The sequence below is a fragment of the Pseudophryne corroboree genome, chromosome 3 (genome assembly GCF_028390025.1).
Source record: "Pseudophryne corroboree isolate aPseCor3 chromosome 3, aPseCor3.hap2, whole genome shotgun sequence".
Lineage (NCBI taxonomy): Eukaryota > Metazoa > Chordata > Amphibia > Anura > Myobatrachidae > Pseudophryne > Pseudophryne corroboree.
The window spans coordinates 150,024,766-150,038,878 of NC_086446.1; the positions used below are offsets into that span (position 1 = coordinate 150,024,766).

Here is a 14,113-nt window from a genome sequence, read left to right on the forward strand (position 1 = left end):
GTTGTGTGTGAATTTACTGCATTGGTACAACTCCATCAAATGAAGACCACAAGCAACAAGAATGTGGAATAATACAGCATTATGAGGAGAAAAAGGGATTGAACTGAGAAGGACCTTTGTTAGGGGAACATAATTCAAATGATGGAAGGTATTTGGAGTTGTACTAAATGTAAAGCGGTCATACATTGTACAACATTTCACACGTCGTGCAAATATTTGGGATCCAGCAAAAGCTCCACCCAAGGAAAAGTATAATTTTAGCTTAATTCCATGGAATCCACTCAAATGTTTTCATTAAAGACATATGCAACAGCTTAAACAGGACACACCAGATTATGACCAAAACTTTACCCTGCACAATAACCCCTCAAAGCAGGCAATATATTTATTTTTAATTATAAAAAAGTAAACTAAAACCAAATAGAGATAGATAGATAGATAGATAGATATCTCTATATCAGGATAGCATAAATAGCAGGATTCTATATGGAGGTCTTTCTAACAAAATCTGCAGTTAAAAAATACACTAAACTCAAACATTGTGTAGGAATAATATGGTAGCCCAACAAAGAATACAATTTTATGTAGTGTTGTGGGTGTATGCATCTGAAGTTATGGAAGTCAGGATAAAGGAAGTTTTCTGCAGTGGAGGTGCTTATTACCTAATCATTGGACATTAACTTCCATGGGGGCAGCTAACTTGTAAGAGGGGACTCCCCTCTTTCAACGAGAATCCCCCCCCAGCTTTGCATGTACAATGTTAGGGAAGACAGGGAACTTTATCTTCACACATTACAGGGTAAAAAAAATAATTCCGTAGTGTAATGGAGAGCTGTCAGGCTCTGTGACATTGTCACTTACCGGCACAACATCCAGACTATCATGTTGTCCCCAGCTCCCCACCACTACTTATTACCAGAGGGGCAAGGCAAGTGTTTTTGCTTTCTAGAGCTTCACTGTGGATGACAAGTCTCCCCCACTTTGGATGCATATCTGGAGGATGAGCCCCTCTCGTAGTCAACAGTGAAGCGTTAAAAAGGGGTAGTTCTGGAAATATAACAGTGGACAAATGTTGTCCAGTATATTATTTATTTTAGTCAGACACATACTTTTTTTTCCCCCTTTGTTCCTTTATGTTCTGCATGTATTTGAATGGCGTTGTTAGGCATCATACTATTTAATCTATGATACACTCTTACTGGATCTGTGATGCACTGCAGGACATAATATATGCTGACCCTACTAACTCACCAGGTGACCTAGAAAAGCCTTTCCTGACCTCAGCACTAGAGCATGTGACCACATTTCCCGTCAGTGACAGGCACAGCACATTCTTGCAGGGACACGAAAAAGACCAGAGACAAGACAGAAAAGAACAAATCACATGGTAGGAAACCAGTCAGGGCATCTGTTCTGCTGGGACACTGCACATTCAGATCCGTCGGGTTTACCAAAAGGAGGCAGTCTACTTCCTTCCTCATTTAAGTAGGATACTATTGTGCTGTGGCCTGTGTGTATGCATATCAGCTGCCTATAAGACTGATCATCAGTGACTACCAACCTGCCTTTAGAGCAAGAGCATCATTAAATATTTGTTTGGTTACTTGTAATGTTTTGCATCACTATAATAAGGTGGTCAATCCCCTCTATATTACACTGAATGGTGATTCACCAATATCACTTTCTTCCCCTGCAAACTTCCCCTCTGTGGCTCTTGCTGTCCCCTATGATGTAACACGCACAGACATTGATTGTGCCTGCATTGTCTTCTAGAAGCAGCGTAGGTTCACTTAGGGACTTTGTTCTGAATCACCTCTTTCCCATTCACACTCCCGTGGTTGGCTTCCCATTATCCTCTATGATATCACTGCACTCACCTGCTCCTCCATGGTGTCACAGCTTGCAGCACTGATGTTGCTTCCAGATCGCCTAGAAATAGAGAAACCTAATAAAAGTCTGTCTCATTTGTGTGCGAGTCTTAAATCATCACAAGTAAACCTATAAAACGTCATTTCTAAGGTGATGTAAGCGGAGAAGCCTTTATCGTTTATGAATTCACAGTAAGATAACCTTATTCTGCTGCATTTAATGCAAAAGCCATCAGTGAATACGCCGTGCTATGTGACCAGGTGCCTAATTCAGACCTGATCACAGCAGCACAATTGTTCTCTAATGGGCAAAATCATGGTGGTCATTCCGAGTTGTTCACTCGTTATTTTTCTTTCGCAACGGAGCGATTAGTCGCTAATGCGCATGCGCAATGTTCGCACTGCGACTGCGCCAAGTAAATTTGCTATGCAGTTAGGTATTTTACTCACGGCATGACGAGGTTTTTTCTTCGTTCTGGTGATCGGAGTGTGATTGACAGGAAGTGGGTGTTTCTGGGCGGAAACAGGACGTTTTATGGATGTGTGCGAAAAAACGCTACCGTTTCTGGGAAAAACGCGGGAGTGGCTGGAGAAACGGAGGAGTGTCTGGGCGAACGCTGGGTGTGTTTGTGACGTCAAACCAGGAACGACAAGCACTGAACTGATCGCAGATGCCGAGTAAGTCTGGAGCTACTCAGACACTGCTAAGAAGTGTCTATTCGCTATTTTGCTAATCTTTCGTTCGCAATTTTACTATGCTAAGATTCACTCCCAGTAGGCGGCGGCTTAACGTGTGCAAAGCTGCTAAAAGCAGCTTGCGAGCGAACTCCTCGGAATGAGGGCCCATGTGTACTGCAGGGGGACAGATATAACATGTGCAGAGAGAGTTAGATATGGGTGGGTTATATTGTTTCTGTGCAGGGTAAATACTGGCTGCTTTATTTTTACACTGCAATTTAGATTTCAGTTTGAACACACCCCACCCAAATCTAACTCTCTCTGCACATGTTACATCTGCACCCCCCCTGAAGTGCACATGGTTTTGCCCATTAGAGAACAATTTTGCTGCTGCGATCAGATCTGAATTAGGCCCCAGGTACCATCAGCGAGCTCACAGTGTACTAATAAAGCTTACGCTACAGTGAGCTATGGCAGGCAGACCACAGATATACTTTGTATAGAGTCTGGTTTAGCATAGAAATCCCATACAGTTAAATACAAAGTAATTTCTCATTAGGTCGCAGCTTTATCAGACACTCCCATTAGGGTGAGACATCTAATAGAGATAGAGATATATATATATATATATATATATATATATATATATATATCTATATATATATATCTATATATATCTCTATCTATCTATCTGTATCTATCTATATATAGACATTTCCATTACTTATGTATTATATATAAGGAAATGCAAACTGGATCATAGGTCGACAGTAACTAGGTCGACAGTCATTAGGTCGACATCTGGATTATGTCGACACACTCATTAGGAAATGAACTGGAAAAACATGGAAAAAGGTTGACATGAGTTTTTTTTTTTAAACTTCTTGGGTGTTGTTTTCTTCGTAAAGTGACTGGGAACCCCAGTTAGTGCACCGTAGTCGCTGGTAGCGATATCGCAGGACCCTTTGTGCACGTGCAAACCCCCAAAACATCAGATTTGCATAACGAGATTTATGGTAAGAATTTTCTGCGAGGTACACTGGGCTCAACAAGGAATGACATTGGGGTGTAGAGTAGGATCTTGATCCGAAGCACCAACAGGCTCAAAGCTTTGACCTTCTTCCCAAGATGCATAGCGCCACCTCCTCTATCACCCCGCCTCCATGCACAGGAGCTCAGTTTTGTTAACCAGCCCAATGCAGTAGCAGGGAAAAAGAGACGACATCCGTTAGTAGCCACATACACCACACTCTCACGACAGAAGAAGTGTCAGCGGCTAATGCCATACCAACCCAAAGAAGCTAAGTGCGTCAGATTGGGCGCCTTGTGGAGCCCAGTGTACCACGCAGAAAGAGATTTAACAACGGTAAGTTCTTACCATGAATCTCATTTTCTGCTGCGGGGTACACTGGGCTCCACAAGGAATGACATTGGGCATGTCCTAAAGCAGTTCCTTATGGGAGGGGACGCACTGTAGCGGGCACAAGAACCCGGCGTCCAAAGGAAGAAATCCTGGGAGGCAGAAGTATCGAAGGCATAGAACCTTATGAACGTGTTCACTGAGGACCACGTAGCCGCCTTGCACAATTGTTCAAGGGTCACACCACGCCGGGTCGCCCAAGTAGGTCCAACTGACGATTAGAATGAGCCTTTGTGGTATCAGGAGCTGGAAGGCCAGCCTGAACATAAGCATGTGCAATCACCATTCTAATCCATCTGGCCAGGGTCTGCTTGTGAGCTGGCCAGCCATGTTTGTGAAAACCAAATAGAACAGAGAGAGAATCCGACTTCCTGATGCAGGCAGTTCTCTTCACGTAGATACGGAGAGCCCGTATTACATCCAAAGACCGTTCTTTGGAAGACAAATCAGGAGAGGCAAAGGCACCACCTTAGGTAAACACTCGGGACGTGTTCTAAAAACTGCCCGATCACGGTGAAAAATCAGATATGGTGACCTACGAGACAAGGCACCCAAATCCGACACCCGTCTAGCAGAGGAAATAGCCAGCAGAAACAATAACTTAAAAGAAAGACACTTAAGGTCTGCAGATTCAAGAGGCTCAAACGGAGACCCTTGCAACGCCTCCAGAACCACGACAAGTCCCAAGGAGCCACCGGTGGGACATAAGGAGGTTGAATTTGCAACATACCCCGAGTGAATGTATGCACATCAGGTTGGGTCGCAATTTTTCTCTGAAACCAAACCAACAGGGCAGAAATGTGAACCTTGATGGAGGCCAGACGAAGGCCCAAGTCCAGGCCTTGTTGAATAAAGGCCAAAAGTTTGGCCGTACTAAACTTGTAAGCGTCAGGATTGTTAGATGCGCACCAAGCAAAGTAAGAATTCCAGACCCTATGATAAATCCGAGCAGAAGCAGGTTTCCGGGCCTTCAACATGGTTTGAATGACCGCCTCAGAAAATCCTTTGGCCCTTAGGACGGAAGCTTCAAGAGCCACGCCTTCAAAGCCAATTGGGCTAAGTCCTGATATACACAGGGGCCCTGAACGAAGAGATCTGGGCGCTGCGGAAGTAAAAGGGGACGCTCTATCGAGAGACCCTGAAGGTCTGAAAACCAATACCGTCTGGGACACGCTGGAGCGATCAGAAGTAGGATACCTCCTTCTTGCTTGAACTTCCTTATTACTCTGGGCAGGAGTGACACCGGAGAGAACACGTATGGCAGCCGAAAGTTCCATGGAATTGCCAGTGCGTCCACGAACGCTGCTTGAGGATCCCTTGTCCTTGCTCCGAAGACCGGAACTTTTGATTGTGTCGAGATGCCATAAGGTCCACATCTGGAAGGCCCTACTTTTCCACGAGAAGTTGAAACACTTCTGGATGGAGGCTCCACTCTCCGGCGTGTACATCCTGACGACTGAGAAAGTCCGCTTCCCAGTTCAGGACCCCCGGAATGAACACTGCCGATATGGCTGGTAGATGGCGTTACGCCCACTGAAGAATCCGTGATACTTCCCTCATTGCCATGCAGCTTCGAGTGCCGCCTTGATGATTGATGTATGCCACCGTGGTGGCGTTGTCCGACTGTACTTGAACAGGTCTGTTCTGTATTAAATGCTGGGCCAAGTTCAAGGAGTTGAACACCGCCCACAATTCCAGAATGTTTATTGGGAGGAGAGACTCCTCCCTGGCCCACCTACCCTGAAGGGAGTGTTGCCCCAACCTCTCAGACTGGCGTCCATCGTCAGAAGAACCCAGTTGGAGATCCAGAAGGGACGACCCCTGCTCAATCATTGGTCCTGAAGCCACCAGCTCAGTGACAGACGGACCTCTGGATACAATGAGATCAATTGAGACCTGATCCGGCGAGGCAGGCCGTCCCACTTGGCAAGAATCAGCCACTGGAGAGTTCGGGAATGGAATTGAGCGTACTCCACCATGTCGAAAGCCGACACCATGAGACCTAGTACTTGCATTGCTGAATGTATCAACACTTGCGGACGAGATAGGAAGCATCGAATCCTGTCCTGAAGTTTCAGGACTTTCTCCTGAGACAAGAACAATGGCTGGTTGTGAGTGTCCAACAACGCACCCAGGTGCACCATGCTCTGAGCAGGGATCAGGGAGGATTTCTTTCAGTTGATGAGCCACCCGTGGGCTTGCAGAAACTGGGTAGTCAGATCCAGATAGCGTAGGAGAATCTCTTGGGAATTTGCCAGGATCAACAAGTCGCCCAAATACGGTAGGATCCTGACCCCTTGACGGCGGAGTACAGCCGTCATTACCGCCATGACCTTGGAGAAGACTCGCGGAGCCGTGGTCAAACCAAAAGGTAACGCCAGAAATTGGTAATGGAGGTTGCCAACCGCAAACCTCAGGTACTGCTGATGCGACACTGCAATGGGAAAATGCAGGTATGCATCCTGTATGTCCAGTGAGACCATATAGTCTCCAGGCTCCAAGGCCAGAACAACAGAGCGAAGAGTTTCCATACGAAACTTGGAGACCTTCACAAATTTGTTCAAGGACTTGAGGTTGTGAATGGGCCGGGCAAACCCATTCGGATTCGGGACTAGGAACAGCTGAGAACAGTACCCCTTGCCTCTTTGAGCCAGAGGCACCTGTAGTACCACTCCTGTGTCCAGGAGGGACTGTACCACCGAATGAAGAATTTTTGCCTTCACCTGATCCGAAAGGACGTCTGTCAGGCAAAATCGATGAGGGGGACAATTCTTGAAGGGGACGGCGTAACCTCGAGTGACGACCTCCTGTACCCAGGCTTCGGAAGTGGTGTTCAACCATTCCTGGGTAAACCCTAGAAGTCAGCCCCCCACTCTGGGATCACCCAGAGGGAGGCCCACCCCGTCATGCAGCAGGCTTGTCAGTTTTGGAAGCAGGCTGACGGGCAGTCCAGGCCCGTTTGGGTTTATGCTTATTGGGTTTGGAAGTGTGAACCTGTTTTGGGCACGCCTGACCTTTTGCTTTCCCTGAAGGACGAAAGGAGCAAACGGAAGTACTCTTAGCCTTCGGCACCGAAAGAGCAGTACTAGGAAGACACGCTGTTTTAGCAGATGCTAAGTCAGCCACTATCTTGTTGAGGTCTTTTCCAAAAAGAATGTCTCCTTTGAAGGAGAGTACCTCCAGGGTTTTCTTAGAGTCCATGTCCACAGACCACGACCGTAACCAGAGAATTCTGCGAGCCAAAATGGACGTAGTAGAAGCCTTGGCCACCAAAATACCGGCATCAGAAGCTGCCTCTTTAATGTAATGAGACGCTGTAACAATGGGGGTAATTCCAAGTTGATCACAGCAGGATTTTTGTTAGCAATTTGGCAAAACCATGTGCACTGCAGGGGAGGCAGATATAACATGTGCAGAGTTAGATTTGGGTGGGGTGTGTTCAATCCGCAATCTAATTTGCAGTGTAAAAATAAAGCAGCCAGTATTTACCCTGCACAGAAATAAAATAACCCACCCAAATCTAACTCTTTCTGCACATGTTATATCAGCCTCCCCTGCAGTGCACATGGTTTTGCCCAATTGCTATCAAAAATCCTGCTGCGATCAACTTGGAATTACCCCCAATATACGACAGGCATTGTCTAGCATTATCAGAAGCATTGGAAGGCCACTCCGCCTCCAGCTCCTGAGCCCACGCTTCCACAGCTTCTGCAGCCCATATCGCTGCAATAGTGGGCCTATGCACCACACCGTTTAAGGTGTAGATTGCCTTTAAACAACCCTCCACATGCTTGTCCGTCGTCTCTCTCAAGGACGTGATGGTAGTTACAGGCAGAGCTGAGGATACTACCAGCCGCGCCACTTGCGAATCCACTGGTGGGGGTGTTTCCCTTGTGAGGCGTGAACTTCTTTCGTGGATTTTCCCAGGACTCCTGACATATGTCAACTAAATGTTCAGAGTGAGGTAAAACTTGTCCGGTTTCTTAGGGGCAGCGTCAGGCTCCAGTTCATCACCAACCTGAAGAATGAGCCTGATAGCCTCTTTTAAGTCAGGAACATCCACCTGCGAAACAACTTCCTCATCAGAAGCATCAGGATCAGAATCTGTGGGGTCCGTATAAACGCCATCCTCATCAGACGAGGTGTCTGGGACGTTGGTGGATTGTGAGCAAGTAATTGGCCGCTTAGAGGACCCCTTGGTCTTAGGCTGGCGAGGGTTAGACTTTTGAGCAGTCAGTGATTGGTTCAATTGCTGTAACTGATTGGACAGTTGATCTGCCCACGGCGGGTTAACCGCGGGGACCATAAGCGGTTGTACCGGCACAGGAGGTCCCATAGGGGGCGTTAGTATAGTTACCAGCATATTCAATAGAAAGTAGCCCAAGGTGGGTCATTTTGCACCCCCGTTGCTACAGTCCCACTGGGGGGTAAGGAACCCCCAGAACCTGAACCCTCTGCTGCTATGTTATCCTCAAATGTGTCTGCAGCGTCAACACCACGCAATGTGGGATCAGCCCCAGCTTCGATGCCTTTTGTAGCTGACATAATCAAAAGCTCAATGCAAGGCAACACAGCACCATATCAGCAGCACAATACCTGACAAGACCCCCTGTGCAGTGTATCAGCACAAACATGGGATTCAAGATTTATATGGTGATTGAAAATCACAGAGAAAAAATAAGAATTTACTCACCGGTAATTCTATTTCTCGTAGTCCGTAGTGGATGCTGGGAACTCCGTAAGGACCATGGGGAATAGACGGGCTCCGCAGGAGACTGGGCATTCTAAAAGAAAGATTAGGTACTATCTGGTGTGCACTGGCTCCTCCCTCTATGCCCCTCCTCCAGACCTCAGTTAGGGAAACTGTGCCCGGCAGAGCTGACACAACAAGGAAAGGATTTGGAATCCAGGGTAAGACTCATACCAGCCACACCGTACAACTTGTGATAACCATACCCAGTTAACAGTATGAACAACAACTGAGCCTCATTCAACGGATGGCTCATAACAATAACCCTTTAGTTAAGCAATAATTGTATTACAGAGAGTACGCACTTGGGACGGGCGCCCAGCATCCATTACGGACTACGAGAAATAGAATTACCGGTGAGTAAATTCTTATTTCTCTGACGTCCTAGTGGATGCTGGGTACTCCGTAAGGACCATGGGGAATAGCGGGCTCCGCAGGAGACTGGGCACTCTAAAAGAAAGATTAGGTACTATCTGGTGTGCACTGGCTCCTCCCTCTATGCCCCTCCTCCAGACCTCAGTTAGAATCTGTGCCCGGCCCGAGCTGGTTGCACACTAGGAGCTCTCCTGGGCTTCTAGAAAAGAAAGTATTTGTTAGGTTTTTTATTTTCAGTGAGATCTGCTGGCAACAGACTCACTGCTACAAGGGACTAAGGGGAGAGAAGCGAACCTACCTGCTTGCAGCTAGCTTGGGCTTCTAAGGCTACTGGACACCATTAGCTCCAGAGGGATCGAACACAGGCCTAGCCTCTGTCGTCCGGTCCCGGAGCCGCGCCGCCGTCCCCCTTGCAGAGCCAGAAGCAAGAAGAGAATCCTGGAAATCGGCGGCAGAAGACTTCGGTCTTCATTAAGGTAGCGCACAGCACTGCAGCTGTGCGCCATTGCACCCTATGCACACCACACACTCCGGTCACTGATGGGTGCAGGGCGCTGGGGGGGGGGGGGGGGGGCGCCCTGGGCTGCAATTTGAGTACCTTACAATGGAAAACAGCACATAATATAGTCAAATAAACTATATATGTGCAAATTCCCCCGCCATAAACTACATATAAAAGCAGGAGAAGTCAGCTGAAAAAGGGGCGGGGCTATCTCCCTCAGCACACTAGCGCCATTTTCTCTTCACAGCTCAGCTGGAAGACAGCTCCCCAGGCTCTCCCCTGTAGTTTTCAGGCTCAAAGGGTTAAAAAGAGAGGGGGGGGCACTAAATTTAGGCGCAGCACTGTAATGTAAAGCAGCTATAGGGAAAATCACTTGTCTTAGTGTAAATCCCTGATTAAATAGCGCTGTGGTGTGTGCTGGCATACTCTCTCTCTGTCTCCCCAAAGGACTTCTGTGGGGTCCTGTCCTCAGTCAGAGCATTCCCTGTGTGTGTGTGCGGTGTGTCGGTACGGCTGTGTCGACATGTTTGATGAGGAGGCTTATGTGGAGGCGGAGCAGGTGCCGATAAATGTGATAGCCTCTTTCAAGTCAGGAACATCCACCTGCGAAACAACTTCCTCATCAGAAGCATCAGGATCAGAATCTGTGGGGTCCGTATAAACGCCATCCTCATCAGACGAGGTGTCTGGGACGTTGGTGGATTGTGAGGAAGTAATTGGCCGCTTAGAGGACCCCTTGGTCTTAGGCTGGCGAGGGTTAGACTTTTGAGCAGTCAGTGATTGGTTCAATTGCTGTAACTGATTGGACAGTTGATCTGCCCACGGCGGGTTAACTGCGGGGACCATAAGCGGTTGTACCGGCACAGGAGGTCCCATAAGGGGCGTTAATATAGTTACCAGCATATTCAATAGAAAGTAGCCCAAGGTGGGTCATTTTGCACCCCCGTTGCTACAGTCCCACTGGGGGGTAAGGAACCCCCAGAACCTGAACCCTCAGCTGCTATGTTATCCTCAAATGTGTCTGCAGCGTCAACACCACGCAATGTGGGATCAGCCCCAGCTTCGATGCCTTTTGTAGCTGACATAATCAAAAGCTCAATGCAAGGCAACACAGCACCATATCAGCAGCACAATACCTGACAAGACCCCCTGTGCAGTGTATCAGCACAAACATGGGATTCAAGATTTATATGGTGATTGAAAATCACAGAGAAAAAATAAGAATTTACTCACCGGTAATTCTATTTCTCGTAGTCCGTAGTGGATGCTGGGAACTCCGTAAGGACCATGGGGAATAGACGGGCTCCGCAGGAGACTGGGCACTCTTAAAAGAAAGATTAGGTACTATCTGGTGTGCACTGGCTCCTCCCTCTATGCCCCTCCTCCAGACCTCAGTTAGGGAAACTGTGCCCGGCAGCTAGCTTGGGCTTCTAAGGCTACTGGACACCATTAGCTCCAGAGGGATCGAACACAGGCCCAGCCTCTGTCGTCCGGTCCCGGAGCCGCGCCGCCGTCCCCCTTGCAGAGCCAGAAGCAAGAAGAGAATCCTGGAAATCGGCGGCAGAAGACTTCGGTCTTCATTAAGGTAGCGCACAGCACTGCAGCTGTGCGCCATTGCTCCCTATGCACAAGTCAGCTGAAAAAGGGGCGGGGCTATCTCCCTCAGCACACTAGCGCCATTTTCTCTTCACAGCTCAGCTGGAAGACAGCTCCCCAGGCTCTCCCCTGTAGTTTTCAGGCTCAAAGGGTTAAAAAGAGAGGGGGGGGGCACTACATTTAGGCGCAGCACTGTAATGTAAAGCAGCTATAGGGAAAATCACTTGTCTTAGTGTAAATCCCTGATTAAATAGCGCTGTGGTGTGTGCTGGCATACTCTCTCTCTGTCTCCCCAAAGGACTTCTGTGGGGTCCTGTCCTCAGTCAGAGCATTCCCTGTGTGTGTGCGGTGTGTCGGTACGGCTGTGTCGACATGTTTGATGAGGAGGCTTATGTGGAGGCGGAGCAGGTGCCGATAAATGTGATGTCACCCCCTGCGGGGCCGACACCAGAGTGGGTGGATATGTGGAAGGTATTAACCGACAGTGTCAACTCCTTACATAAAAGGCTGGATGACGTAACAGCCGTAGGACAGCCGGCTTCTCAGCCAAAGCCTGCCCAGGCGTCTCAAAGGCCATCAGGGGCTCAAAAACGCCCGCTACCTCAGATGGCAGACACAGATGTCGACACGGAGTCTGACTCCAGTGTCGACGAGGATGAGACATATACACAATCCACTAGGGGCATCCGTTGCACGATTATGACAATGAAAAATGTGTTACACATTTCTGACATTAACCCAAGTACCACTAAAAAGGGTATTATATTTGGGGAGAAAAAGTGTTTTTTCCCCCATCAGATGAGTTGAATGAAGTGTGTGAAGAAGCGTGGGCTTCCCCCGATAAGAAACTGGTCATTTCTAAAAAGTTACTGAAGGCGTACCCTTTCCCGCCAGAGGATAGGTCACGTTGGGAGATATCCCCTAGGGTGGATAAGGCGCTCACACGTTTGTCAAAAAAGGTGGCACTGCCGTCTCAGGATACGGCCGCCTTGAAGGAGCCTGCTGATAGAAAGCAGTAGGCAATCCTGAAGTCTGTATATACACACTCAGGTACTATACTGAGACCTGCAATTGCCTCAGCATGGAGGTGTAGTGCTGCTGCAGCGTGGTCTGATACCCTGTCAGATAATATTGATACCCTCGACAGGGATACAATTTTGCTAACCATAGAGCATATTAAAGACGTCGTCTTATATATGAGAGATGCACGGAGGGATATTTGCCGGCTGGCATCCAGAATTAATGCAATGTCCATTTCTGCCAGGAGGGTATTATGGACCCGGCAGTGGACAGGTGATGCTGATTCTAAAAGGCACATGGAGGTTCTGCCTTATAAGGGTGAGGAATTGTTTGGGGATGGTCTCTCGGACCTCGTATCCACAGCAACAGCTGGGAAGTCGAAATTTTTACCTCAGGTTCCCTCACAGCCTAAGAAAGCACCGTATTATCAGGTACAGTCCTTTCGGCCTCAGAAAAGCAAGCGGGTCAAAGGCGCTTCCTTTCTGCCCAGAGGCAAGGGAAGAGGGAAAAAGCTGCACCAGACAGCCAGTTCCCAGGATCAAAAATCTTCCCCCGCTTCCTCTAAGTCCACCGCATGACGCTGGGGCTCCACAGGCGGAGCCAGGTGCGGTGGGGGCGCGTCTCCGGAACTTCAGCGACCAGTGGGCTCGCTCACAGGTGGATCCTTGGGTTCTGCAAGTAGTATCACAGGGATACAAGCTGGAGTTCGAGGCGACTCCCCCTCGCCGTTACCTCAAATCAGCCTTGCCTGCTGCCCTCAGAGTAAGGGAGTACTGGCGGCAATTCACAAGCTGTATCTTCAGCAGGTGATAATCAAGGTACCCCTCCTTCAACAGGGACGGGGTTACTATTCCACAATGTTTGTGGTACCGAAACCAGACGGTTCGGGGAGACCCATTCTAAATTTGAAATCCTTGAACATTTATATAAAAAAGTTCAAGTTCAAGATGGAATCGCTCAGGGCGGTTATTGCAAGCCTGGAAGAGGGGGATTTTATGGTGTCATTGGACATCAAGGATGCTTACCTGCATGTCCCCATTTATCCACCCCACCAGGAGTACCTCAGGTTTGTGGTACAGGACTGTCATTACCAATTCCAGACGTTGCCGTTTGGTCTGTCCACGGCACCGCAGGTATTTACCAAGGTAATGGCCGAAATGATGATGCTCCTCCGAAAGAAGGGAGTCATGATTATTCCGTACTTGGATGATCTCCTTATAAAGGCGAGGTCCAAAGAGCAGTTGCTAGTCAGCGTAGCACTATCTCAGGAAGTGCTGCAACAGCACGGCTGGATTCTAAATATCCCAAAGTCGCAGCTGATTCCTGCGACGCGTCTGCTGTTCTTGGGCATGATTCTGGACACAGAACAGAAGAAGATCTTCTCCCGGAGGAGAAGGCCCAGGAATTATCATCCCTGGTCAGGGACCTCCTGAAACCAAGGCAGGTGTCGGTGCATCACTGCACACGAGTCCTGGGAAAGATGGTAGCTTCTTACGAAGCATTTCCCTTCGGCAGGTTCCATGCAAGGATCTTCCAATGGGATCTGTTGGACAAGTGGTCCGGATCGCATCTCCAGATGCATCGGTTAATCACCCTGTCCCCGAGGGCCAGGGTGTCTCTGCTGTGATGGCTGCAGAGTGCTCATCTGCTCGAAGGCCGCAGATTCGGCATACAGGACTGGGTCCTGGTGACCACGGATGCAAGCCTCCGAGGTTGGGGGGCAGTCACCCAGGGAAGAAACTTCCAAGGACAACGGTCGAGTCAGGAAACTTCCCTACACATAAATATTCTGGAACTAAGGGCCATTTACAACGCCCTGAGTCAAGCAGAACCCCTGCTTCAAAACTAACCGGTTCTGATTCAGTCAGACAACATCACAGCGGTCGCCCATGTAAACCGCCAGG

At 48.5% G+C, this 14,113-nt stretch overlaps 1 protein-coding gene across 1 annotated transcript in view; it reads right to left on the reverse strand.

Moving 5' to 3' along the window:
- OSBP (oxysterol binding protein) overlaps positions 1-14,113 on the reverse strand; it is a 153,297-nt gene that overhangs the window by 43,000 nt on the left and 96,184 nt on the right. Inside the window, exon 6 of the mRNA XM_063958490.1 lies at positions 1,878-1,929. Within this exon, the coding sequence (XP_063814560.1) occupies positions 1,878-1,929 (52 nt within the window). The remainder of the gene's footprint in view (positions 1-1,877; positions 1,930-14,113) is intronic.